Here is a 27,807-nt window from a genome sequence, read left to right on the forward strand (position 1 = left end):
GGTATGTGATATCCCAAGGATACTGTAGTGTTACAAAACACATTTCTGACTGTTCCTGAAGTTGAGGAAAGCATTGAGGGGCCATCCATTAAAATCACTAGAGTATGATCTAAAAACCTAAATCAATCATATTTTATAAGCCTTAACCTTAGACCAAGTAGTTCACGAGCATAGAAGTAATCAATCCTTCAACAGAATGTGTGGAGCTTAGAGTAAAAGCTGTAATTCAAAATTGTGAGGATATGCCTTCACCATATGTCCACCAATATAGGTCCTATATCCATGGTGCAAGGGACAAAGCCATACAAGGCAAGGGTGAGGAGCTGACCTGTCAGTCCGCCTATCCACTGCAGGTTAAGAAAACAATTTGCATCTTTACCTATAACTGTAATAGAACACATTAATAGGGCTAGAAGAAGAAAACAATTATAGATGCAAGGAGAAAAAGTCAGTCCTCATGGTGTAAACACTTAGTAAAGTAATAAGTGCACAGCCAAAAAGACAGAAACTGGAATGTAGTGGCTCTTTATATCTGCCAAGGTATGTGCGATTGAAAATGGAACACCCTTACAAATTAGGTTGGTCATTACTGTTTTAGGGAGAAGAATGAGTGCCATAGAGAGGTGCCTAGCCAGCCTGAAAAGCTTTTCATGTTGTGCATAATATGTCTCCTGGAACAAGGCCATATCCACTCCAGAGAAACGCAAGTAGCTTCTGTTCTTTGAGAATTGAGTCCCTGAATATTAAAAAGAGACAATATTAGGAGTAAGCTAGAAAATAAATTAAGATGAGCAGCTGCATTTTCCTGAGGAAATACTTGGCGAAAGCAGCCACTTGTTCTGCATCTGATCCAAACCACTACTATTATAGAAATACAACTGTAGTATGAAGAGCATAAAGAGGTTGAATTCTACCCATAGAAATAAAAAATTTCTTGGGTAGTGACAAATATAAACAATCAAGCCTAATCCTGCAAAGGAAAACAAAAAGAAATGACATAGATGTAAAATGCTCCAACTCACCTCCCATCCCCACCCACATCTTGATAGCTTATGACCAGAATGGAGATATTGGGCAGATGCATGGCCATGCTTAATGAAGTGTCGGGTGCCAGACCTTAAATCCAGTGAGCCAAGACGACCATATTCAGCGGTCAAGAAAGGATAGCCAAATCCTGTAGTTCTAATCGTGGAGCACTATAGAATATAGCATAGAAGGAGGCCCTTCGGCCCATCGTGCCTGTGCTGGCTCTTTGAAAGAGCAGTTATGCTTAGTACCACATCACCGCATCTTGTCCATAACCCTGTAAGTTCCTCATCCTCAAGTCCAACTCCTTTTTAAAATTATTTATGGAATCAGCTTCCACCACCTTTTCAGGCAAAGCGCTCCAGATCCCGACAACACTCAGTGAAAAAAATTCTCCTCATCTCCCCGCTAGATCTTTTGCCAATGATTTTAAATCTCTGACCTCTGGTTATTGACCCACTCGCCAGAGGGAATAGCTTTTCTCCATCTACTCTATCAAAACCCCTCATCATCGTGAAAACCTCTATTAGATCACCTCTTAACCTTCTCTGTTCCAAGGAGAACAGTCCTAACTTTTCCAACCTTTCCTCATAACTGAAGTCCCTCATCCCTGGTAACATCCTGGTAAACCTCCTCTGTACCCTTTCTAAGGCCGTTATACATCTTTCTGGGGGGAAAAAAAGTATTTTATGTACTTTGACATAACTCTTTCTCACTTTGGGTAATTTTCTTAAGCGCCTAACATTATTTATCTAAAATGAACTCGGAGATGAAATGCACTTACAGGAAACTTTCGATTAACCGGCACCTAAATAACCAGAAATGTCGGTTAACTGGCAAAATTCAGGAGTAGGTTCAGGTAACTTTTATCACTTGCCTTCCTCCATGTATTGCTGTGTAAGGGTGTGGCTGCAGCTGTTGCTAAGCTACAGAGACGCTTGCAACTTGTGACCATTGTTTTGAACCTGTTGCTAAGCAACAGGGTTTGTTTCTTTATACGGAGCTCTCAGCTCCGTATCTTTTACTATAGCGTTCGGTTATCCGGAATTTTTGATGAACCGGCACCACGTCGGTCCCGTCCGTGCCGGATAAAAAAAAGTTTCCTGTATTTCCACCAGCTCCAACAGCATAGTTAAATAATAAGGTACTTATAAGACCCATGACCCTCCATATAATTTATTTTTTAATGGAAACATAAAGCCTATGGCTTAGATATTAAATGGACTATGAGAAACAAGCTGCTAAAGATACCCTGGGAGAACCAAGCCTTTTTATAAACACCCAGCAATTTTGCATTATTTTCATGAAATTCTACCTTTGGCCGTTTGTTATCAAAAGTATTTATTATAGACAGACCCAATATGCCTTTTTAGCTATAATGTCCATTCCGCTCAAAGACATACCATACAAATTAACCAACAATGACACCAATTCAACAAAAAACAGTAACATAACTTCATGATTATACAGATAGACAATTATATACAACAAAAAACCTCAGCATTAAGGCTGCGCAAAGAACTCTAAACCACTTCAATACTATCCAAGCAACCAGCAATCTTCAGAAGCAGGCAGATATTTTAAACCCAAAGACTCTTAACTTAGCTTAGGTCTTCCTTCCCCCTTTCTTATTAGTACCTCCCTTGTGTGGGGACTTAAGAGCAGTGCATTATAGCAGGAGAGAGTGAAGACATTGGAAGCACATGCCTGCCATGGACACCATTTCTTCCAGGTAGGAACCTCAGGAGAGCGAAGCTAGAAACAAGATGATGTCTCTTGATCAAGAAAGTCTTGCAGAATCTGAAGAGTAGAATGGGATGGCTGTACCAGATAATCAATATGGGGCCTCACAGGATAAAGTATGGTGTAGTGGATGCCTTCCTCCCAAACAGTTCCCTTGATCTCCTTGAATTTCCACTAGCCATTTAAAAGGAATGAAAAATTCTTTACTATGCAAGGACAACTACACTTTAAACAAGTTTGTTCACAATCTTTCTCTTTTGTTTGGTAATAGGTATGTTTTAGCACAATCACCTGTGAGTGATTCTGATCCACGGGCTGTGGGGGCAGAATGTGGTGTGCTATATCAGATAAACTGGAGGCTTGATCTCTCAAATTGAGGAGGTCTCTCAGGACGTAAATGAATGGACAGGAGTATTGCAACACCCTCAGCACACTCCTGGAACCCAAAAATGTATGACTATCCCCATTATCAGTGTCATCTGTTTTAGCAATGAAAGCTGTATTTTGCATTGAACAGTTAACTTTGTATTGTGAGATGTCTAAACATGGATTCAATGATGTTAAAGCAATTCTCAATAATCAGTAACAGAAAGATTTGCATTTAGATAGTGCCTTTTACGACCTCAGGACGTTGTAAAGCGCATTACAGCCAATGAAGTACTTTTGACGTTTAGTCACTGTTGTAATGTAGTATTCAGAAAGTTCTTAATCTCAGCAGCAAAAGTAGTTTTGACAGTGGAAGATTCTGCTCAAATACCCCCAATCTCAGTCATTGAAAACATTAGGTGAAAATCTTCAGCAGTGGCAGGGAGTGAATCGGTTAATGGCAGCAAATTTAACAATATGAACTTGAAGCAGCTGACAATTGGCTTATTTATTTTCCATTACACATGCTGCTTTCTAACACAAGTTTACAAACTCAAGGTCATTTAAAACAGCAAAAAATGGTACAAAAGGAACTGCTGCAGGAAGGACTCTGCAGTTAGGCATCCTCTCATATTTATATTACAAGTAGTCATGTGGCTCTCATTTAGAGTTTTATTGCTCTCTCTTTCTGCTTTACACAGAATCTACAGCAGAGTTTCTGGCTCTTACTTTTGCCATCTCTTCCTCTCTCTGCCCTTCTTTACGTACATTGCCTTTATCCCCTTTCTCCTTCCCCCTCAGATTTTTCCCTTTCCCTTTTGTACTGCTCCCTTTTATACGGTCTTTTGTTGCAAGGGAAAGGGAGTGTTGAGGGATCAGGGTGTTGCAATGAGAGGAGGGCGCAGGAATAGGTTTTTGATGCTTTTGCCACCCAAAGGTTAATAAACTATAGCCCAGCAAATTAACGATGTGGAAACAACATGGGAAACAGGAAGAAGTAGAATCCTTTATAAAAAGGAGCTTCAAATATGGCTAGAGGTGATCGAGCTGCTTCATATTATCAGAAGCCCGAAAAGGTTTTTAATATTTGCAATACAATAAATATTTTTACAATCTCTTTTGAAGTATTTTTCTTTTTAAATTGCAGGATCACTATATTTATTTGTAGCTAGGGAGCACATCTTTAGAACTTAAGTGCTAAATTAGGAAAAATTTGAATCAAAGGATGAAAGGTAAACATCACGTGGCAAGTGACCTTGGAGAGAGATCATGGTTTATGTAACCTGTTTGTCAGCCAGATAGTTGCCCACTGCAGCTGACTTGTATAAGAATTAAAATTAAAAACAGAATAACAACCAGGGAATTGTGTTTATCTTTACCTGGACACAAGCCAATGCCTACACAGAACTGAACTCTCTGTGATATGTTGTGTCAAAGCCACCTGTCCTTCAAAGCTTTAACACAAAGGGATGTCACTTGTGAAAACGCCTCATGGTGAGAGGTGTACATTGTCCACAAAGGCAGGAATTTACAAATCAATTAAAAGGACAACTCGACTATCCTACGAAATGGATTAATAATTAGTGTTAGGTTAAATATATCTTTATTATAATTTGTCTCTTTGCAACAACAAAATTAGTTCAAAGAAACCTGCTAAGGAGATACACTGATGCAACATACCCAATTCATAATTTACACCTCGGTAAAATAAAAAGAACATTGAGCAACAAATGTTCAGCAATTTCAAAGAGTGTCAAGGAGGATTAAGCTACAAACAGTGTTTCAACAGGTACAACATCTGTGATGATACACAGCAGCATGCTGTGCCTCTAATATCATGCAGTTCCAAGCATAGAAGACCAGGGACAATGGGAAGCACACAATGTTATCAACAAACCTCTGAAGGCTGAAAAATCATTTGAAGTGTTGGCAAGGAACTGAATATTTCACAACATTAAAAAATAATCAACAGCCCAGCACGCTGGCAGTGGTGTACACTGTTTTGATTCTCCACTCCCACCACCCCCAATGCCCTGAACTCACGATAGCAGCTGCATTGTTGTGGGCCACAAGTGGAGATCGGGTCCGCGGCAACAAAATCAGGAGATTCATCCCAGGTCACTGGTATACGTTTTTCAGTGAGCATTTGCAAGTGACATGGGTTGACAAATATTGAGGAATGAGTAGGCCACAGGATGCATGTGGCCCTGGGAATCTGGGAGGGGCATTAGGGGGCGGGGGGGAGAGAGAATAATATAAATTTAATGTTCTATGTTTGATCTTCTGAATTCTGAACAGCAGGATCCTCTCAAAAATATTTAATTTCTAGAGTTTTCTCTGTTGTGAAACGCATTCATAACATACTTTGCATCAATCACATTTATTCTGAAGATAAATAAATATATAAAAAAGGGGAGTTGAGTCTGCTGTAGACACCTTATAAATATTTGGGACGCCGTAAAAAAAAAAAATTTAGCTTCAGTGCAAGGATAGGGATAGAACTTTATAGAAGAAAAATAACCCTATTTCATCACGAGTGGAAATTCTTAGCACATTCAAAATAAATCTTTTGAATCTAATCTTATTAATCTTTTCTGTGGGATAGAAAATCCAGTGGCAGAAGCCTGTGTCACTAAAAGCAATGCCGATTTACAATTGAATGATGACCAATTTGGAGAGGCAACAGTGAAACAGATCTGCGCTGTGGTACAGGCATACCAGGTAGAGGAGAGTTAAATTACACACCAGGCACAGTTATGACAGTTATGAGGTTCTAGTGGTTGAATGTTCAAATTGGGACTATCCATTCATAGAATCAATGCAGTCAATTCCACTGAAGTGAACACGCGTGGTTGGCCATGATGTTCTGGGATCCAAAGGACATTTTAGTACAATAAACTTAGATAAGGAAAACAAGTGACTGTAAAAAAAGGGCTATGGGAGCCAAAAGAAACAAAAATCCCATCCTGAAAAACAGAGGCCTAGGAATTTGCAGGCATCGCGCCCGCTTATCAGCCACAAAACGGGCGTCTAAGCAGCCAATATGGCGGATGTAACATGAGCGCTCATTACGCGCTGGAAGTGTGCCACCCACCATATTGGAAAGGGTAGAAAAAATGCCAGGTACAGGCGTTAGGCTCTTTACATATGCAAATAGGGGGCCTAATTTGAAGCGCCCCTTTGAAAATTTGGGATGCCCTGAATGCAGCGGACACTGAGCCAACTGCATTGGTCTACATGCAGCCTAACCAGTGGTCCTTGAAGGGACCGCTCGAGGCCGCCACCAAAAAGGTATGTTTTTAGAAAAATACTTAACTGAATGTAGAGCCGGGAGAAGCAGAAGTGCTCCTCACGGGTCCACTGCAGTGCCAAAGATCATCGCCGGCCCCTTGGTCGGCCCTATCCCTCCCTCTTGATGATAGAGGATATCTAGGCTCGCACATAAAGAATGCTAACTTGGGTGAGGTACTAGAACTGCCAAGCACTGGTAGAGTTGTACCCCAGCAAGTGTCAGTGTCTTCACGCCAGGAAAAAAAATTGAACAAAAAAAAGAAACCAGTCTGAAAGATAAATGGTATCTTGTCTGCAGCTCAGACCCATTCATCATTTACCTATCCTGCTGCGACATCTGCTGCCTTATTCTTCACAGACAGAGCCTGTCATGGAGCAAGCAGCTCGGCACTTACAATATTCTGCAGATCTGAAGTGGGGGAGGGGGAAGAACAGCACCTAGGCATCGTGTGCAACATTAAGTATGCTTTGCTTCAAACACGAGCTTATTTCATGCTCTAACAGTCTGGGCACTCTCACGTAAATGTATCTGCTGAAATGTATATTCTGACTCTTACCCCACTGAATAAACAGGACTTCCATCTGGTTGCACAGCAAATACTGCAACACTGATTTTATGAATCTACCCGTCTGGAAAAAAAAATCAAACTACAAAAGAAAAATCCCAGTGGATGCATTACTGTCTCAAGAAATGTAAAAACTAGCTAAAATGAAGGAGGCATAGACCCATGAAAATAAAATATACATTTACAGCACTAAACAACTTAAATGTTAAGAATGGTATTAACTGCAGTGCTGTTCACATCCTCACTCCAGTAAGAAAGGTGAATTACCCTGCTGCTGTACGGACAGGCAACTTTTAGTAAATAAGAAATGGGACAACTTGTCATTCAGATCAAACACTTAAAATAATGGTATGAAGTCATCGATATAGTATGTAAAGTATAGTTATATTGTCACATCTTTCCGTAAAGTGGAACAGGTGACTATTGTGAAACTGTTTTAATTTAACCAACAAAGACAGTTTCATTGCTGATCATTTTACATCACTAGCTGATTGTTATCACTAATGGGAATGTATTGGATGATTACTACGAAACTAAAAGTTCATATTGGAAATAAAGTTGAATAGAGAGCAACGTGCCAATATTCTTTGCCAGAGTGGTTGGTGCATATTTACTCCAGCAATTCATCACTCAGTAAAGTTCTTATTTCTTGGTCACATGAGATCTACTTGCACCCAAATAATCTGCTATACACTTTATTAGTTTCCAATTATTTACAAATGTACTAATTTGTTCACTTGCACATTGTTTTTTGTCTCATAATTTTTCTGCTCTGCTCTCTTAAAAAAGTTGCTCCCTTGCTGGGTACTATTCCACGAGGACCAGGTACCATTCATTACCTTGCCCAAGTGCCCATTATTCATGTGATAGCCTTGATAATATATGCTGGCAGGCTATTCGATTGTGCAGAGGGCATCACAGCTGAGCCCAATCCTTTCCTCACCTGATATCCACACTTTCCAGCAGAGGTCATCCAGACAAGGATCAGCAGCAGGAACTCTAGCTGCTTTTCCCCTCCAATGCACTGTAGTGCTCCAACTACCCATGGTTGAGATTACTTAACTCACCACCAGCTGGGACCTTCTTGATCTATATCCTTCAGCTACTCATTGGATAAACTCACGAGGCCAATTTATTTTTGAACCCCAACCCATACTTTGTACATCAAGGGTTCCCCAGTCCTTTTTCCAATCAGTGACCTCCTCAATTTATCATCCAATCCTACACAGTCTTTTACTGGTGATTCCACGCATTAGATTGCATGCCCCCCCGTGCATAAAACCTCCCAATACTCACTGCGATGGCTACATCTTGATCACCCTTGGATAGTGGCAATGAAAAGAGAATTTCTTTCAATTCTTCAAAGATAGTTTCTTCATGTCCCTTGCAAGCCGAACAGCTACAATCTCTTAGCCTTGATGTTCCATTTGGACCATCTTCATCTAGTGATGTCCTTAGCCTCAAAATCTCATCTAACCTCAAATAAAACTTCTACATTTCCCTGTCAGAGTTATCTCTAGGATCCACAGTTTCCTCTTTTGAGCCAACGCTTCTTTTTCCCTCAACAGCTCAACTCGCTACAAAGCCAAGAATATTGTTCCCACTTCTGGCAAGACTAACACCACACTCGCAGTCCTGTAGAAGATACAAGAAAAAGCGTGATCCCACCACCAAACACATCTTCCCCTCACCTCACCTTTCAGCATTCCAAAGGGACCGCTCCTCTATCACCCCCAGCAGCCCCTCCCTTTCGCCCGGCACCTTCCCGTGCAAGCGCAGGAGGTGCAACACCTGCCCTTTTACCTCCTCCCTTCCCACTGTCCAGGGCCCCAAACACTCCTTCCAGGTGAAACAGCGATTTACCTGTACTTCTTGCAATCTAGTATACCGTATTCGCTACTCACGATGCGGTCTCCTCTACATTGGGTAGACCAAATGCAGATTGGGTGACCGCTTTGCGGAACACCTCCGTTCAGTCCATAAGGGTGACCCCGAGCTTCCAGTCGCCCGTCGCTTTAATTCTCCGCTCAACTCCCACTCTGACCTCTCCGTCCTCAGCCTCTTGCACTGCTCCAATGAAGCGCAACGTAAGCTCGAGGAAAAGTACTTCATCTTTCGATTAGGCACTTTACAGCCTTCTGGACTCAACATCGAGTTCAACAATTTCAGACCATAACCTCTGCCCCAATTATTTTTCACATGGCAGCTGTTGATGATTCTGCCATTGCCATTTACACTTCATCTAGACTCATCTTTTGTTTCTTAACTAGTCTCATTACCATCTCCTTTTGCCTTGCACCATCATCCCTTTTGTCTTTTAATCTCTCCTGCCTTCCATCCTATCACAGACCTTCCCTTTTGTTCTTTCCTCTCCTCCTCCCTCTCCCTGCCCCCACACTTGCTTAAAAACCTTTTACATCTCCAACATTTTCCAGTTTTGGCGAAGGGTCATCAACCTAAAATGTTAACTGTTTCTCTCTCTACAGATGCTGCCTGACCTGCTGAGTATTTCCAGTATTTTCTGTTTTTATTTCAGATTTCCAGCATCTGCAGTATTTTGCTTTTGTACGAGAAAAAGCTTGCTTTTAGATAGCTGACCTGTTTCTCACCTCTAGCTATCTGCCTTTCTCTATTACAACCTTTGTAGACCCTCCATCACAACTGTTCTGAAAAAGGATCTACAGCTGAAAAAACTCGCATTTATATAGCACCTTTAACATGGAAGAAATGACCCAAAGTGCTTCACAGAGACGGAAGAGAAAAATGGATACTGAGCCAAAGGAGGAGATATTCGGAGGGGTGACCAAAATCTTGGCTGAAGAGGCAGGTTTTAAAGAGTGAGTTGAAGGAGGGTCGGGAGATTGAACTGTCGTGGGTTTATGGTGGGAATTGTAGAGCATGGAGGGAAGCTGGCTGAAGGCATGGCTGCCAATTGTGAGTTGAAATGGAGAAGTGACGCACAAGCGGACGGAGCCAGAGGAACGGAGAGTTCGGGGGGTTGGGGGAGGAGATGTAGGGCTGAAAGAGGTTAGAGATAGGGAGGGGTGAGGTCATGAAGGGATTTAAATACAAGAATGAGAATTTTTAATGAGACATTGGGGGAGCGGTAGCCAATCTATGTCCTGTCCTGCGCAGCCGGTGATCTGGATTTTAAATTGAAAAAAACGCGCATGTGCGGACTTTTGAATGGGCCGTGCGGCCTAAAAAAAAATTACGGGGAACATTGGAGACAATATGCATCAGCAAGGGCAACAGTGATGGGTGAGTGGGACTTGGTGCATGATACAGCCAGCAGAGATTTAGATGAGCTGAAGTTTATTAAGGGTGGAGAATGGTATAGTTGAGTCTGGAGGTGACAAAAGTCATGGTCGGTTTCAGTAGACCGGCTGAGGATGGGGCAGGTAATGCTGGAGGTGGAAGTAGATGGTCTTTGTGATCGAGAGGATATTGGGTCGGAAACTCAATTCAGGTCAAATAGGACGCCAAGTTTACGAACGATCTGGTTCAGGCTGAAACGTGGCTGGGGGAGGGAAATGGACCAGTGGCGAGGGTATGGAGCTTGTGGTTGGAGCCCAAAATGATGGCTTTGATCTTACCAACATTTAGCTGGAGGAAATTGTGGGTCATCCAAGACTGGATGTTGGACAAGGCATCTGACAATACAGAGGCAGTGGAGGGGTTGAAAGAGGCAGTGAAGAGGTAGAGCTGGGTGTGGTCAGCATATATGTGGAAGATGACCCTATATTTCCAGATGATGTTGCCAAGAGGCAGCGTGCAGATAAGAGAAGGGGGGCCAAGGATTGATTCTTGAGGGCCTCCAGAGGTAATGGTGTAGAGGTGGGAAGAGAAACCATTGCTGGCTATGACTGGATATGTAAGAGTGGAACCAAGTGAGGGCAGTCACACTGATCTGGAAACGTTAACTCATCTGTTCCCTTCACAGATACAGACTGATCTGCTAAGTGTTTCCAGCATTTTCTGGTTTTGTTTCAGATTTCCAGCATCTGCAGTTTTTTGCGTTTTTGTCTTTTTATATTTTAGCACTAATGATTAGTACTCCTCTGAACTTTTCTCTCTTGTTCCTCGTAAGCACTAAATACTCTATCCGACACACTCTTCCTCCTTTTTACATCTTCAAGATAAAAATCAAGACAATCCAAGACAATCTGCTACTCCAACTCATTCTTTTCCAGGATTTCAAACCTGTGGAGCTCCTTATCTCCCTCAGTCTTTCTTTCCTCCTACAAACGTCAAGCTTTTGATACCGATGCTTGCCATTCCCACTCCTTGATTTACTTCAATACCTTTGTCATCCCTTTCAGTAAAAAAAAGACTTCCTGGCTTTCTGGTGATGTTTGACACTTCAGATTTTTTTGGTACATGGAAATTTGTCATTTATTCTGAATCACTTTTGCTTTGGAAAAATAGGAACATGGGTACAGGAGTAGGCCATTCAGTCCCTTGAGCCTGTTCAGCCATTCAATTAGATCATGACTGATCTGTATCTTAACTCCATCTACCTGCCTTGGTTCTGTAAACCTCAATACCCTTGCTAACAAAAATCTATCAATCTCAGAAATGGTTTATGCTAGCTATCAGATTTAGAAAGATTTTGATTTCCCTTTAAAGGGCAAGAGTTTTTGAAAACTGATTTCATTTGTTTTTAAAAGATTACATAGTATGTACAGCACAGAAACAGGCCATTCAGCCCAAACAGTCCATGCCGGCGTTTATGCTCTACTCGAGCCTCCTCAATATTGCAGGTGGATAATCCAGTACCACAGTATATTGTAGTACCCACACACAGCACCAATAAGTAAGAGAAATATATTTGTGCCCACAATCTGGGACACAAAGTTCTTTGTAGTATTGCTAGGCAGTAATCAAAGGGGCTGCCCTTGCATCCTTCTCAGTGGCTTGCTCAGAGTAGAATTGATGGGGGACTTGGAGTGGCTTATCCACTCATTCTATTGAGTTGCCAAGGAATGGTAGAGGAGAAAATAATTATGAAATCTGGAAAAACCAAGAAACAAATGTCATTGGTTAAATGATGGAATAGCATGTCCTGCTAGAGTGTGAAGAAAAGAACAATAGCCTGAATAATGTTCAAAGACCAATTTTAGGATATATTAAATTGTTTTAGAACTAAAAAGTAAACAATTCACAAGTAAATATTTATGAATTTTATGCTGGATTAAGTGTGCCAAGAAATCTAAGGCACCAATAATTTAATTGAGGGGAAACAACTTTGACCACAGCCCTGTTGCCATACGCAAGAAAGAAAAATCAAGTATTCTCCAAATCTGATAGATCAGCCTGTTCTATTGTGTAGAAAACATGTTCCAATTCTTCATTTTGAGCAAAGACCTGTGTAGTAATTAATCTTCTCTCATTAATGCTTTAACATGGTCACCTGAGCATGGGGTAAATAGTCCCTTGAAAGTATGTCTCTGGAAACCTTTTGAGCAGAACTGAGTACTGATACAATCAGGGTATGAAAGCAGCATCACCAAATGCAGAGAGCCAATATTCTGTCTTCTTACAGCTTGATGTTGAAGCCAAAAGTAAGTTACAGGAGCTCTGTTATGCTTTGATTGACAAATACTCCAATACGCTGCACCGTGAGCAATTGGCTCACCACTTCCCTAGATGAGGGATGTCCAATTTGGGCTGTGCCACTGGAAAGAGGACAGAGAGAAGGCCATGGACCTTCCAAGTCTGTACAACTCAATACCAAACCACTGTATTTACCCACTGAGGCACTGGGAGCCAAATGTGCATCGCTTATCTCAGAAGAACTTTCAGAATATGAGAAGCAAAGAAAAACATCAGAAGTGGAAGAAATAAATGAGAGAAATAGCAGAGAAATAAACAGGTCAAAGGAAGAAACCAGCAGCAAGAAAGAGCAAGATAAACAATGTGATTTATTAGCAAGGGTGCATTCACTCTACAATTGTAGTATTGCTGCGAATTGGTTTCACTTAATTCTGATGCTGCAGTTTTAGTATAAATCCTTTCTGCATACGGAGACTGGGCCTGATCTAACACTGGAGTGAAGTGAGAAAGACTCCCCTGAGGAGTTTCAGAATCAGTTTCAAGCTTGACCTCAGATTTACACTCCACAGGTTTAGGATTGGTATAAAGCCAAAAATGCTTTGCATCAATTCTAAACGTGTAGTTTGAATGCATTCTGACCTCTACATATGGGGTGATTTGGAATAAAAACAGGAACAGCTGGAACAATATATTAGGTCAGCGTCTATAAAAAGATATGTGTAGACTCTTCGTAAGGAAGATAAGCAAGTGCTTTATAGGCCTGAACAAAATGGGGAGGGAAATAGAAAACAAGAGATGAATTCGGTATAGTGATTCATATCACAAAGAGGTAGCTGAGAGGTTCCGAAGAAGGGTCTACACCTGAAATGTTAACCTCTGTTCTCTGCACAGATGCTGACTGACCTGCTCAGTGTTTCCAGCGTTTTCTATTTATGGTTCAGGTTTCCAGGATCTGCAGTTTTTGTTTTTGTTATTTAGAAACATTGATTTTAGCATATCATCCAGCAGTTTGCAAACCATTAAACTCATTATGCCCTGACATATGCCACCCCCCCATCATTTTGTTCAATCCTACAAAATGGCTTGCTTATCCTCCAGTTTCTACTTCTTATGAATAGTCTACAAGTGAAATGGTGACCTATTGTTTTCCATTTACAAATACTACCTGATCGAGTCTATATTTTCAGATTTTCAGCATTTGCAGTATTTAATTATACAAATACTGTAGTATTACCGTACGCATTACCGGCACCCGGCTACCGACCATAGAGCACATATACCAGAAACGCTGTTTACGGAGGTCACGGTCCATCATCAAAGACCCTACCCACCCCAGCCACAGTCTGTTCGCCCTCCTGCCATCTGGGAGACGTTACAGATGCATTCGCACCCGTACGACCAGATTTAGGAACAGCTTCTTTCCCAGGGCTGTCATCCTACTGAACTCCACAAATAAACTCTAAAGCCTGCACATCTGCCAATGCACTTTATTATGGTTATGTTTATGTTAATGTATTACAAGCCAAATGTATGTTGAATGTTTAAATGTCTTAATCTAAATGTACACTCTCGGGAGCCGCAAGCCTACATTTCGTTGTACTGCACTTGTGCACTAACAATGACAATAAAAGTTGATTTGATTTGATTTGAAATAATCTTAAATTAAAAAAAAAAATCCTGGATTTTCTCAAAAATTAAGTACACAAACTGGAAACTGATTTTTCTTGATGTGTTCATATTCATTTGTAGGCAGGAAAATAAATAAATACATAAACACAACTGAATGAAGACCAGGAGTGGGAATCGAAGATGTGTTGTGCAGGAAAAGTGTGGTCCCTATACTGAAGCATTGCCTTGTCCTGCTGAACAAACATGAAGCCCACATAGTTAGCACAATAAATAAAGATATATACAAATTAGTCTCTTTGTAAGTCCTGGTGCAACTCACCAAATAATGTGCTACATTAGGAGTCTTTTTTGCAGGTTTAATATGAAATCTCTGGGCCAAAAGCATTTAACTGGTTAGGTGTATGTTAATTAGAAAGATTAAAGAGTTATGTTTTAAACAGATTAATAGAGTGCATTAAATCCTTTTAGAGGTCCATTCAACCGAAGTATCATTAGAATTCTAAAAGTATTTAAAATGTAAGAAATAATACAGTAATTTTCTGACTGTAATATTAATTGGTTTTAATAACCCAGTTCTAATAGACTGTCATTTTAAAAGCCTTTGCTTTATTACTCACTCTGACAGACTATGTATAATCTCTTTCTGCTTTGCATGCAATAATCTTGCCCAGCAGGAGACAAGAGAATAGGCAGCTGGTAGCTATGGCACACCATGATTATCCCAGAGTGTCGAAGACCAAGTTGTGAATGTCTTTCTCAAGACTGGAATAAGCATTTTACTCCACAGTAAACCATGGAGTGCTCTACTTATACAGTACCATGACTGAAGTGTTTTTTAAAAAGACAAGTATATTTTAAAATATGCTTTTTATAATTAATTTTAAAATCAGGATCATTTAACAGGTCAGTGTTGTCATAACAAAATATAAAAGCAATTTAAAGGGCGCCCAAAATTCCAAGTATGACTGTTACCCATAAAGACAATAACATGCCAATTTCCTGTGAACGGATGTGTTCTTAATAAATGGGCCTAGTGGAGATAAATTGTTAATTGCTGAAGTCGAAGCCCAACAGCTGTTTCTGGCCATTCTTTAAATAAATACATTTCCCCTCTCCCCTCCGCATTGATAGTAGGATACAGGGCATCAGGTGTCCAAGTGGCCATTATTAATGTGTTTGCAGGCTATTTGACTAATGGGGGCATCACTGCTTAAGCCCATCCTGTTCTCATAATGACATCCGAACACAAGCATTTCCAGCAGTGTTCAGAGACAAGAACCCTGTCCAATTCCCCACCCCCTCCAAACTCTAAAGCACAAAGGCCATCTGTAATGTCCCTAGACTGTTGCCATGCTGGATTATATCAGCTAGCTCAGCACAGGGCAATGATCGAATCTAGGACCTTCCTGATCTCTCTGGCTCAGTTATACACTGGCCTGTCACTGCAAGGAGCCACTAGACATAATAATTTATCTCTTCCGCGTTTCACAAAGGTACTCATTCTCACTCACTGTCACAAGCTGTTATTAATACAATCGCCCCAATATTCTCCCTTCTTCTCCTGAAGTTGCTGATTCATGATGGGATACAATTGCATGAGCATCAGCGACCCTCTTGTACCTCACTAAGTGGCCATTCTCCACATGGAGGCTAGAGCAACATGCTATTTAATAGAGGTGGCACCACAGCTGAGAGGGATGAGCCTTTAGCTTAGTGGTAACATTCCCAGCGCTGAATCAGAAGGTGAAGGGTTTGTGCTCCACTCCAGACAGCCCCAACGAGTGGAGATTAGAATGCCAGCTCTGAAAACCGGACTGATGTCAATCGGGGGTACTTGTGTTCGATGGGTGGGGATGGCCCCACCCATCATAAAGGGTAGGTGGGGCTCTTTAGCTTTGGTTGCAAGCTCACCTGGGAGAAGGTACTCCAAAGATACAAACCTTGAGGATGGCACTGGGAAACCACCTCAGCTACTCTTCCCTAATAAGTGGCTCAAGAATCTCATGTGGGTGACTAGACTTAGGATCTGCCCTAGGATAGAACACAATGGATGGACAGACCACAGCTGAATCTAATCACTTCCACACATGTACACATTCCAATAGCCAATAGAAAGCTTTCAGGAATTGGAAACCTGGCTCATTTTCCTAGACTCACCAACTGTACTGCGACCAACTGAAGTGCTTTAACTACTGCCCCAGATGATGTTCGCTAATTTAGCACAAACCGGGAACCTTGTGGTCAACAGGGCTTATAAGCATACTACACAGTCCAGTCATCCAGTAAGCTCAAGTAAGTTTTTTAATTAACTGCACGTTAAGTGAAAACAGCAGTTTTAAACCAAAATACATATCTTGAGATCCAAAAAGCATTTTATTCAAAGCCACACATGTATTACATGTGATGAAGGAGTTAATCTCCGACCATATTAAGACTTTGAACTCCTGGTAAATTAAGAAATCACAGCATTGCTACTTTGACAATAAAATTGATGGGTGTGGGCACTATCAATCAAAAAAGATCAAATCCTGTACATAAAAACTGGGCCTATTGGAACAGAACATAATTGTAAGGAATGGGTCATTCGATTCAACCACTCTGCCAGAATTATTGAAAGGAAATGTTCTAATTTGGAGAAAAAAAGGTCTCCATCATGCTCCCCTCAAAGCAGGTAATTAGACTTTTCTGTAAACGAAACTACCATGTAGAAAATCGCCTGTAAACCCCCTGCAGATGGGGAAATGAATGGGAACCAAATTATAGTCCTTAGAATTGTCTCAGAATTGAAGGAAGCACGAAGATGATAAAATTAGTGCTCTCGCAGCATACTAACTTCCTCTGCCTGACCATCTTGCCGACTGCAAATGGCCCCCTATTCATATCAGGTGCCAGACAATTCATATAATGTATGCACAAATTCATACATGCACAAATAAGACACAATAATTGCATTCATAAATCAGAAAAAAATAATTTTCCAGCTTTGGCTCAGGTAGCATTTATTCTGTTAAGAAAACTTAACATATTCCTTTCCCATTACAAATTCTTATTGTCTAGAATGCCTCAATTCACACCAATAGAGGGCAATCATCTATAATATGTGGGGGCAGGCTTGATGGACCAGTTGGTCTTTTCCTGCCCGTCAATTTTGTATGTTCATCTGATAATCTGGATTGATCTTGTAAGGGTATGCAAGAGCAACAAAGGTTGACTTGTTTTTCAATTTCCACTCCTTCCCTTTGGGAAAGTGCCTCACCTCTAAAGATGCCTCTCTCCAAAACCTCCAAGCTATAATCCATCAGGAAGCTGAGGCAGAAGACTTTGTAGGATAACAGGTCACACAATATTTATAAAGCCCAATACATTGGTTTTCATGCAGGTTTATTAACATGAAAACCCAGAGTGTGCAACTTATGTACTGTGATCTTTTGCTGGTTATCTGTCCAGCATAAAGGTTATGGGTACCAATTTTATACTACAGGGAGTCAGTACAGCAAGTTTTACAGTTATATCATTGTTGATGTGTAGTATGTGTTCCAAAGAGATGGAGTGTACTCTAGACAGGACTGAACCTGATCAGCCTTCCAGCCTCCATAAACTTCAACTCATTCCAAAACTCTGCTGCCCATATCTTATGCAGTCCGGCTCGCCCATCCACCTTGCCCTTGCTGGCCTACATTGGCAACCGCTCCCCTAATACTTCAACTTAAAAATTCTCATCCTTGTATTTAAAGCTCTGTCTCCCCCAGCTCCTTTTACTTTAAGATGTAGATTGCTGGCTCACAGCTTTCTTGGGCTCCGTGCAAAAGGGACATTCTGTCTGACCAACCTGGGCTTGCATTAATTTTAGGTAAAAACCTTGCGGAAAATTGCTTTAATTACACAGGATTAAGAGGCACAAGTTAATTATGCTTGTTATTTTGCAAATTAAAAGGTAAGTGTGCAAGGATTTAGTCATCTGTGGTAGGCAAGACCTACGGTAATCTTTATGCATTAGCATAATTAAATGTACAATAACAGTTGTCTAGGATTGAGCTGCATAGCAATAACACAAATCAATAGACTGATACCAAGATCATGTTGCATCCAGCAAAATACTTAAAACAGTGTTAAAACCAGATTACTGTTCCTTATCATTTGCTGTTTGCCTTTATTTATCAGTATCAAACTGATATTCATTAAAAATGAATCATGACACAATAGTAATCTTAACTTCTTCTGCTTGCCAATTTTCTTCATTTGCCAAGGCATCAACTCCTTTCAGGAGTACACTTCCACAAGTGCCGATTGCCCTCGAGTAACTCACTTAAGTGGCCTTTATTCATGTGTGAGCCTCGACAGCCTGCACACAGCAGTGATCAATGGATGGCAATCACAAACCAGAACCCTGGCTGATTTCCTCCTCCCTAACCAAGGGGCACTGAGGCCAATTACTGCATCCTTACTGCCACTCTGGCTGAGATCAGTTAATCTCGTATAGACTGGCACTGAATTTGGGATGTTCCTGGTGTTAACAGCTCAGCTGATTACTGCATAACTTGCTGAACTATAACTTAATTTCTTCCACCCAAAACTCACTGAACCATCAGGGAGCTTTGGGAAATCATTTTATGCATTTTAAGGTGTTATGTTCCCTTCAATGACCTAGTGGATAAAGGTACTGACCATTGCAGCACTAAGTCATGTAGGCTAGAATGCCACATTCAATTCTTGATCTGCACTGAATTAGCTTATCTCGGTTGGGGTTTCAGTTAGGATACCATAATTGACCTCAGGGTCACTGGGCTTGGGAAGGGGAGGGAAAGTGCCAGAAGACTGCTAGAACCCATGGAACTATGTCTAGTAAGAGTCAACTCCTTTAGAAAAGGGGAGGAAATTCAAAATTTACAAAAATTGTTTCCTACAGATATTGCGTACATAGAAGGTCCCTTTATCCAATAACTGTTACTTAAACTGATAGTATTATTGTTGAAATCAGCCAAAAAAATGATTAATGTGAAATTAACTCTATTGGACCTTATTAATATTCATAGGATTAACCTAATTGTTAACGAACATTCATCAAGTATGACATCAGGCATGGTGGTGTGAAAATTACTGAAAAGCAAGCAATACGATAAATGATTTCATTAATATTTTAATTAATTAGTCTTTATACTGTATCTAGTAATGCAACAAAAAAAATCATCAACTGAAAGTGGAAGTAAAGGGAAAATGGTGTTGATTTGTCACAGTGATTAAATTAGGAGTTTAAAGATCAATTAAGTGGTTTTCAATATTATGAATAAAACACATTCTTTGTTAGCTGATTTCCTGCTCTTGTTCCAGCAAAATAAATAAGTAGGACCCTGCAGAACATAAGTGGCTATCATGCCGAATTAACTCTTAGATCAAACTCCTCTGGGAATATTCTTGTTTAATATTTTTCATCAAACACGGGATATTACAAGTGAATTATTATAATATACATACTAAATGTGCTTATGTGGAAAGAGATGGTTGGAAAAAAATGTAAGTTTGTACTGCAACTTTAAATAAAAACTCTATACAGTCATGCTAGCATCGGTGCTTCTCACCAAGAAGTAGTTTCATAATCTCCTCTGCAACTGCCCTTCCTTAGTTATGATGTCTGTGCGTGCTGTGTGCGTGTGCGGGACGGGGAGATATTGAGATGGTAAGGGGACTTTGAGTACAGTCAGTTGCAGCAGGAATATCAAAGCAGAAGCTTGCTGTGGCAGACAGGATGATGTGAAATTGGAACATCTTGAAGTTCTGCATGTCAGTGTGAATTTAGGAATTCTGTGCTGTGAAAGATTGATGAACTGAAGGTGGCTTAAGAGAAATTGAAATATTTAAATGGCATCTTTAACATCTGCTGGGTAGCATTTGTGCAAAAACATTTGCAATTCCAGACAGGTGGAAAATAATAGTGTATTAGCGAACACAATGTAGTTGCTGGTGTTGGTTTTGAATATATTTTGATTATAAATACAATGGCCTCGATTTTTACAGGGAAGATGGGGTGGGAACGTGTGTGCAAGCCAGATAGCGGACGGTGTGCCTGGTGAGTCATTTAAAACTCCCAGACTTCCACCCGACACCTGGCCTGATTGCCACGAAAATCAGACGGGAACCTACTTAAGATGCACAAGGTCTTTCCCTTTTGAATTAGGCTATCCTCTACATGCCAGTGAATAGGCACAATAATACAAAGACAGAAATTTTAGGAACACTAACTTTAATGACATCTTGGCATCAATCACTTGATTCTCCATTCAGATGCTGGGTATATATCACTGCCAATCGTCACGGGATGAAATTGCCATAATTCTTACAATTCTATACTACCTACCAAGTGATAACAATGTGCAATGCATTCTATACACCATTTAGTAAGGCATTGCGGAGTAACAAATATGCCTTTTGTCCGATCTATGTTTTTAAAAAAGGAATGTTATGAGCGTCTCTGAGACAGCCTCTTGAGCAAGCTGATTGGTCTATGGGAACCACACGGTATTACCAGTCACGTCGTTAGCCTGCACCTAGGCTAATTCTTAACCTAGACAACCCAAGTCTCGAGGCAATTCTGAATCCAGCCTCCATACTCCAGGCAGATTCTGGACCCAGCCTCCTCACTCCGGGGCCAAAAGTATCACTCTTCTCTCTTCCACAACTTGCTGCCTGCTCCTATCAAGCAGAAACCTTCCGATTATCTCTTACCCTTACTATTGGTCCTCTATGATGTTCTAAATTCTGTGGTTGGTGCTCTGCTCCCCAGGTCCAGTGCTCATCACCCCTCTAGCCATACAAAATATGTATAACTATGGTCGGCTGTAATAATATTGTCTGTATATTAAGTTGTAAGGGTGTCTGGTGGGACAAAATTGAATCTTTACACCTGCCACTCCACTCGGGGCTAGTCACCATTATATAGGAAATACATATTTTTCACCTCAACTCAAGCCTTTACATGACGGTATAAGGGAGCTGAGAAAAGGCAACATGAAATTCTGGAAACTGGTACAGCCAAGGGTTCATTACACATTGTGTGACTTCAATTTGATACTGCTTTGTTTATCTTTGTCTTTTCTGATGTTGCTAAATTGATTTTTTTTTAAATAAGCCATTTGTTCATGAGCAACATCTATGAGAGAAAAAATGTCTCGACTTTTTTCGGTATCTTCAATTTTAATATAAAGCTGTATTACAACATACTGAGCATAAACTAAATGCCACAGAATGAAGGGATAGCTATGGCCTGAAACAAAAGGAACTCCAAGGCAACTGTGAAAAGCTCCAAGGGCTTGTATTTCCTTATGCTAATCCTGATGGCGCCAATTAAAAATCAAAGCCTTCACTTCTCTATTCTCCTAACCAAAACCAAATCCACAAGTGTTCCCAATACAAACCAAAAACTCTGGTTGCAGGACAGTTTTAAAGCATTAAATTAAGGTCCACAGCGGAAGCTAAAGGGGTCAAACAGAAAGCACAATTTTTCCAGGCTACTTTTGTTGCCATGTAGACCTGTAGTCTGATAATAGGTTGCAACTTTGCAAGTCCACAATTGCTGCACTCTGCGCTCTTACAGAACAAGGCCCCAAATTTTGGTGTAGTCTCTGAGATTATTCCAGGTATAAATCCTTCAAGGTGGCAGGGCAAGTTGATAAGGTGGCTAAAAAGGCATCTGGGTTACTTGGGTTTATAAATAGAGGAGTAGAATATAAAAGCAGAGATCATGCTAGAACTTTATACATCTTCTTCTTAGGCAGTCCCTCGGAACCGAGGATGACTTGCTTCCACATTAAAAATGAGTTCTCAGGTGACTGATGAGTCCAATGCGGGACCTACAGTCTCTGTCACAGGTGGGGCAGACGGTGGTTGAAGGGGCGGGTGGGTGGGGTGCTTGGGTTGACGTGCGCTGCTTGTGCTTGGCTTCCGCTTGCTCCCGGCGAAGAGACTCGAGGTGTTCGGCGCCTTCCCGGATGCTTCTCCTCCACTTTGTGCGGTCTTGGGCCAGGGATTTCCAGGTGTTGGTGGGGATGTTACACTTTTTCAAGGAGGCTTTGAGGGTGTCCTTGAGGCGTTTCCTCTGCCCACCTGGGGATCTCTTGCCGTGCCGGAGCTCCGAGTAGAGCGCTTGTTTTGGGAGTCTCGTATCGGGCATGCGGACAATGTGACCCGTCCATCAGAGCTGATCGAGCGTGGTCAAAGCTTTGATGCTGGGGATGTTGGCCTGAACAAGAACACTGATGTTAGTGCGCCTATCCAGCCAATGGATTTGCAGGGTCTTGCGAAGGCAGCGTTGGTGGTACCTCTCCAGTGCTTTGAGGTGCCTGCTGTACATGGTCCATGTCTCTGAGGCATACAGCAGGGCGGGTATCACTGCTGCTCTGTAGACCATGAGCTTAGTGCCGGGTTTGAGGTTCGGGTCTTCAAATACTCTCTTCCTCACTTTTCGACTCACCCTAGCCCGGAACCAGTGCGCTACAGTCATCAGTGTGTACGCCCCAACACTGGAAGCCACAGATGAGACCAAAGAGGAATTCTACTCCAGCCTCGAACAATCCCTGTCCCGAGTCCCAACGGGCGACAAGATGATCCTCCTTGGCGACTTTAACGCCAGAGTTGGAAAGGACACAGACCTCTGGGGAGGTGTGATCGGCAGAGAGGGGCTAGGGAAAGCCAACTCCAATGGTACCCTCCTCCTGTCGAAATGCTTAGAACATGGCCTCGTCATAACCAACACCTTGTTCCATCAGAGAGACAAGTACAAGGCTTCATGGCAGCACCCTCGTTCCAAGCGTCCGAGCGAGGGACCGCAAGGATGTCCGCATCACCCGCGCCATGACAGGAGCTGATGATTGCTGGACAGACCACCGCCTAATCCGCTCTGTCATCTCCATCAATGTAGCCCTAAAACAGCGGCGGCAACAGAAACAATGCCGCAGGAAAATTAACGCTGGAGCACTCAAAGACCCCGCTAAGAAAGCCCTATACATCACTGGTTAGGCCTCAGCTGGAGTATTGTGGACAATTTTGGGCACCACACTTAAGGAAAGATGTAAAGGCTTAGAAAGGGTACAAGAAGTTGCTAGGGGTGAGGGACTTCAGTTATGAGGAGAGGTTAGAAAAGTTAGGACTGTTCTCCTTGGAACAGAGAAGATTAAGAGGTGACCCAATTGAGGTTTTCAAGATGATGAGAGGTTTTGATAGAGAAAAACTATTCCCTCTGGCGAGTGGGTCAATAACCAGAGGTCATAGATTCAAAATCATTGGCAAAAGATCAAAAGGGGAGTTCAGGAGGATTTTTTTTCACTCAGAGTTTTCGGGATCTGGAACACTCTACCTGAAAAGGTGGTGAAAGCTGATTCCATAAATAATTTTAAAAGGGAGTTGGACAGGTACTTGAGGATGAGGAGCTTACAGGGTTACGGACAAAAAGCAGTAATGTGGGACTAAGCACGGCTGCTCTAGCAAAGAGCCAGCACCGGCACGATGGGCCGAATGGCCTCCTTCTGTGCTGTAAGTATCTATGGTTCCAAGATTCTAAAAGGAACACAGCATGAATGACTGTTTCTTGTAATCAGTACACCACAATGCAAATCTCTTTCATTTATCATATACAGTACTTTGAAAAAGCTTTCCGACAAAAAAGTTTCCACCAGTAAGAACTATAGGTGAATACTTTTTCTTGCACATTAGCATTGAACACTTAGCTACTCTTTTTATACCTATAAAGGGACGTCAACAAGTACACAATATAATTTTAGGAGGTTGAATTGTAACTCTCTCCCCATTTAGAGCGTCAACCCAAAAGAGAATCTAAAATGAAGAATCTTGAGCAGCTCAATGGAAAATAAGCCATGCAAACACTGACAAGATACTAATAGGCCATCTACAAAGGTTCCTCAAGTGATGTTGTGACAGATTGGGACATTCAGTACCTCATTTACACAACCAGTTGGATTCCAGAATGAACTCAGCATCTACTAGAACCTTCCTCCCAATCACAGTATGACCAGACTGAATTCCACTTTCCAAAAGTATCCCAGACTGAACAAACACCCTTGAAGGGTAGGTTTCGTGTCAAGATGAAGTTAGAGGTGCCGTAGCGTAAAGCAGGCATGGATTCTCTACTCAGATGGCTCATACGCTGGCAATCTATTTGTTGTCATGGCAGTTAGTTTTTGCAAACCACCTCCTGCTGTTGTACTATTGCAGGGAACCGCAGAGTGTGCACGCATGGATTGATACGCACATGCCCTACAGAAGGAAACATGCAAGCCAGCAATGAAGGTATCCTACTGAGAATTTGTAATGTAAACCAAGTTATTCATGCATTAAGAATCACAATGAAAATACTCTTTTAGGAATAACATGCATTAAAATTAAAAGATTCGTCAGAAAAAGCCAATTTTAAATGGAAAGTGATCTTCTTGCAGATTGGCTTTGAAATCTCTCATTATCCAACAGCTATTGTCCAGACATTTGACAAGTTGCAACCTTTCTGGTCTTTCTCCATGTCATCAAAATTACCATAAGCCATTGCTCCTTTGAACTTGTATTCTGTCTTCCTACTATGTATCAAAATGAAGATTTGTTGCATTGTCTTCCCATTCGCTCATTCGTTCCCAGGACCTCAAAACTGTGCAATTCTTATCTTCCTCAGTTTTCTTTTCCTCCTGCAATCTACAAACTTAAAATCCAAGCTTGGCATCATCTAATCATTACTTCTCGATTTATCTGGTCTTCCCTCCTACTCTTTTGAACCTTGAGCTGTGGCTCTTCACCTAAGTTTTCTAATTTAAAAAAACTACTTGGATAGGGTTATTAATTGCATTGGGGATGGGATGGAGGAGGTAGAGGAGTCACTTTAATTCACAGAGGCCAAATTATTACCAAATCATTATATGCTGTTAGTTACAATGGTAAAATAATGATCATTCTAACCAACAAATGATTTGCTGTAGTTGCCATCTTGGTCCCTTTAAACTCTTTTGTCAGCCAGATTGTTATCTGAAGGTCACAACATTCTGCTTCCCCTAAAATAGCTGTAATATGAATATAAATTTACAACAGCAATACTTTCTCTGCACACTAGTCTCTAATCAAGTCATTCACCTCTCCTCAAGCACTTGCTCCAACTGTTACATTCATTACAACAGCAGCAGTATGCTAAATCCTGTGGTGTTTATATTAGCAGGAAGGACAAAAAAAATCACACAAATAGAAACCATCTACTCCTTTTTAACTGCAACCTGAAGATCTTAAAACAACCCCATCTGAAAGGCGTAAATGTACTTCCCACATATCCCTATCCCAGAATTGGAAGGTCATTGTCTCAGCAGGTATATTGTGTAACAGTTAAAATAATGCTAGACCACATTTACAGTAGACGTTTGGTAGAGATTTGACTGCAATTTAGAATAGCCCCAGAATTGTTATTCGCTATCTCAAAAGAGCCACGTCACATCTATAGAAACAGAAAATGTTGGCACTGTCCCTGTGAGGAACCACCTGACACCTCCAACTCATAAAATGGTTTTGCATTGAGACAGCCACCTCACCATGTGAAGAACCAACAACACAGAACTGCACAGTGTGTAAATTCCATATGTTGCCTGTTCTTTACCTATTCAAATGAAAAGTTTTGTGGAGAAAAGAGCGGCTTTGTGGGGAAACGAGCTCAATACTGAGTGCAATACAAAGAGTTTATTCTAAAATATAAATAAGTCTGTTTAGAAGAAAAATTACTCATTGACAGTGCACGTGTCGAACACCTGCTTTCATTAGTCCAAAACCCAGTTTTACTAGATAAAATCCAGAAATCCAGTTCAAGTTTAAAATTCTGGACATAGCTATTCAAGTTCAAGGCTGTATTACAATTAATAGTCCAGTTACACACCAAAGTAAGCAGGATATGATCCTCAACTATGCAGGTTATGACCAGATTAGCATTACTCCTGCACAAGCCAATTACATCAGAGTAATGTGCCTAACTGTGTTGAATAAAGAGACAGCAACAGCTCCATCACCACAGGGTATCCACTATCTCATTATCTCTGAAAAGTAGGGCTTGGAGTCTGCAAGCACATCTGCCCATCATGAATAGCAAATGACTGACAGCTTGTCAAAGAGATGTATTACTCACCAGATCCCAGTCTATGCTGCGGAAAAAGGTGTGAGCCTGGATGTCGGCAAATCCTGTCTGTGAATGACACCCAAGTCGCTCTTTAGGGTCCTGTGAACAAGTTAAACAAATAAAATGCAAAGTAATGACTGCTCAAGATGATTAGAAGACAATGCCCCATTTTCATTCTGAAGTTATAAATACTCTCCAGTAAACATATACCTTTATAATAAAATTTAAGCAGCTAAAAGGCTTGGCTTCCGATTTTAAATGACATTTTATGCTGTATTACAGGATGTTCAATACTATGCGCACCTTCATTTTAGCACACAAACTCCTTACTCCTGTAGATACTATAATGAGGACTAAGTAAATCAATGTTACTTTAATTACCTGAATTATTTCAGAGTTTTATAGAAATAACAACATTCCCATCATTTTTGCTCCAAATTCTTAATCTAGCTGCTAGGTCATTTATTTATCTAAATATTTCCTTCATTGAAAACAAACAATTTTGATTTTTGCTTCAAGCCACCCCATATTCAATGCTTTTGAAATATATTTTATTCAACTTTTAATCAATTGAAAAAAGGAAAGTCAACACAAATCATAATGTGCAACTGTAATAATGAATCTACTCCATGTGCCCATTTCTCAGTACTCAATTGATGTGGCTATTTATTGTAAGGTCTTCCAGTTATAACGTAAACCCACTAAAGGTTCCAACAAGTCTTTGTATAGCTGAACATATCACAAACCAAAAGTACAAAAAGTATCATTGCATAATGAACACACCAAAAGCACTCAACTTACAGCAGCTTATATGTCAATTCTGTTGACAAGTTTCCATTTATTGATGAATTAAGCAGGGAGCTCCCTGTCCAATAGAACAATCTCAACTCAATATGGAAATTGACATGGGTGGATGGAGATGTGCTGGCCCATTTCCACTGTCAATTTTCAAGGAATGGTTGCATTTTAATTTTTTCCCTCCATGCGTGCAGTTACACACTTGGTGCATAAGTGGAGGATCGTATTGCTGTACTATATGGCAGGCATTCAACAGGGGAAAAGAGCAGATTTAACAGCAAAAACAGTGCAGATGTGACATCTGCAACATGATGGATGGGAAATGCAACTTGAATTTGACAACTTCTTATACTGAGTTGACTCTGAAATAGTCCTGGCATGAAACACACCCCAGAGGAGATTTTACCTGAAGTTGGGAGTGATTTGTCATGCATAATAAGCAGGATTTATATTGTCCATTGGAGATTGGTTTCAAACAGAATTCAGGTCTGATCCAACCTCCAATTAAGAGTATGCATAGAAAGAATTAACAGTGAGGAAGAATGGATGATCTCATGGGGTGAAAGCAGCTCTGAGCATCCAGATGTGGCTCTATATCTCACTTAGAAGCTTCAGTTTCAATGTGGGATATGCAGCCAACTCTTGAACACCATCGTGGTAAGTTGGCAACCTTGTTATTTTACCAGCTAT

General features: G+C 41.0%; 1 protein-coding gene across 2 annotated transcripts in view; it reads right to left on the minus strand.

The window, feature by feature from the left end:
* Positions 1-27,807, minus strand: part of prkcz (protein kinase C, zeta) — a 626,261-nt gene that overhangs the window by 117,529 nt on the left and 480,925 nt on the right. For both annotated transcript variants that reach the window (XM_085967266.1, XM_085967267.1), the window contains exon 16: positions 26,329-26,418. In XM_085967266.1, coding sequence (XP_085823392.1) covers positions 26,329-26,418 — 90 coding nt within the window. The remainder of the gene's footprint in view (positions 1-26,328; positions 26,419-27,807) is intronic.

This window comes from Somniosus microcephalus, chromosome 25, assembly GCF_052327205.1.
Source record: "Somniosus microcephalus isolate GS21.2 chromosome 25, FLI_Smic_1.0, whole genome shotgun sequence".
NCBI classification, from domain to species: Eukaryota; Metazoa; Chordata; class Chondrichthyes; order Squaliformes; family Somniosidae; genus Somniosus; species Somniosus microcephalus.